This window comes from Oratosquilla oratoria, chromosome 37, assembly GCF_046742065.1.
Source record: "Oratosquilla oratoria isolate Oo_2021 chromosome 37, ASM4674206v1, whole genome shotgun sequence".
NCBI classification, from domain to species: Eukaryota; Metazoa; Arthropoda; class Malacostraca; order Stomatopoda; family Squillidae; genus Oratosquilla; species Oratosquilla oratoria.
Genome location: NC_134813.1, coordinates 29117186 through 29118543, shown reverse-complemented (window position 1 = coordinate 29118543; position 1358 = coordinate 29117186). Strand labels below are relative to the sequence as shown.

Sequence of the window (1358 nt, the reverse complement as noted above, 5' to 3'; positions counted from 1 at the left end):
CATATTCATTCCTTTTACTCATTCTCCTGTTCTATTGCACACATTCTCTCCCACCTCCCTCTTTGTCATTCAAAGTTTGATCTTACCCTCTGGAAGAGTTCTCACAGTGTCCCTTTTCTGTTCACACGAGCAATCCATCCTTTGTCTCACTCACCCATTACGACTCGCGTTCACTTATTCGTATGAGGAATTAATATGATAAGTTTTAACTAGTCAATATCATAGTGACCTATCTGATATCACCACAGACCAAAGTTACGCAGTATTTTTATGATTAGAGACTAATTCCAACTCAAGAAAAAGTGCTGATCTTTTTATCTTCTGATATTCCCCCTTCCTACTGTCCTTAGATTTCTTCTATACCACCGTTGTGATTCCATCTCTTCGATGCGATATTGACCCCAGTGAATAAGTCTTGACTGAAATGCCATAACCAAGAGATGTATCTAGATTCATATCCACAAATGTGTATATTAGAAAATGAATGTTAATATCAACAATATAATGTTCCCATTTTCCATGCGCAATCCGCCAAGTGCTTCTAATTCGACGATAAGATAAAAAGCTGCTGAGGGCGGAGGGAGAGTTTTTGTTGGAGGGCGAATGGGGGTCTCGCCCTCCCTGAGCCGTATATAAGGGACGAGGAGGACCTGGCTACGGACACAAGTTCTTCCACATCGAAAGCATCAACATGAAGTCGGTAAGTTGTGGTCGAGCCGTCGGGAGCCACTTTCTGAAGAATTAGAAATTATTTGTAAGAGCCGCCTCGACATTTGCCTCTTTTGAATGGAAGACACCTCATATCATTTCTTATCCTGATGTAGGTCGCCGCCCTCTGCGTCTTCTTGGCCCTGGCCAACGCCGCCCCCAGGCCTGACGACGACTCTGCCGAAGCACTTCCCTTCGTCGCCACCCTCAAGGACGTCAGAGTCCAGCCCGACGCCCTGGGAGTTCACTCCTTGGACTTCGAGGCCGAGAACGGCATCGCCGTCAAGACCGTCGGGTCCCACGGCTCCGAAGGAGGCTCCGTCATGCAGGGCGCCTTCAAGTAAGTCTTCGTCGTCGTTAATGTCGTGTGGTTTAGAACCGTACAGATAAATGCTATTTATTTATTTATTTCTGCTTACATGACCTGTTTAATGATGACTGACATTGACGTCCGTTGCAGTTACCGCCTTGACGATGGGACCTTCGTGCCCTTGACCTTCGTCGCCGACGAGTTCGGCTACCGTCCCGAGTCTCCCCTCCTGCCCGTCGCCCCTCTGCCCCTCCACCCAGTGCCCCAGCACGCCCTCGACCAGATCGCCTTCGCCGAGCAGCAGAGGAGAGCCCAAGACTCAGACGAGAATGACTCTTAG

The 1358-nt window shown here is 48.5% G+C and overlaps 1 protein-coding gene across 1 annotated transcript; it reads left to right on the top strand.

The window, feature by feature from the left end:
* Positions 1 to 691: 691 nt before the first annotated feature.
* Positions 692 to 1358, top strand: LOC143019406 (cuticle protein AM1199-like). Its single transcript, XM_076175042.1, has 3 exons — positions 692 to 700; positions 825 to 1048; positions 1169 to 1358. Exons 1-3 carry the CDS (start codon positions 692 to 694, stop codon positions 1356 to 1358), a joined length of 423 nt encoding a protein of 140 aa, XP_076031157.1.

What these genes read in the sequence shown, in the direction of transcription:
- LOC143019406 (XM_076175042.1), top strand. An exon ending in GTCATGCAGGGCGCCTTCAA is followed by an intron (nt 1,049 to 1,168) that starts GTAAGTCTTCGT and finishes CGTCCGTTGCAG; the next exon opens with TTACCGCCTTGACGATGGGA.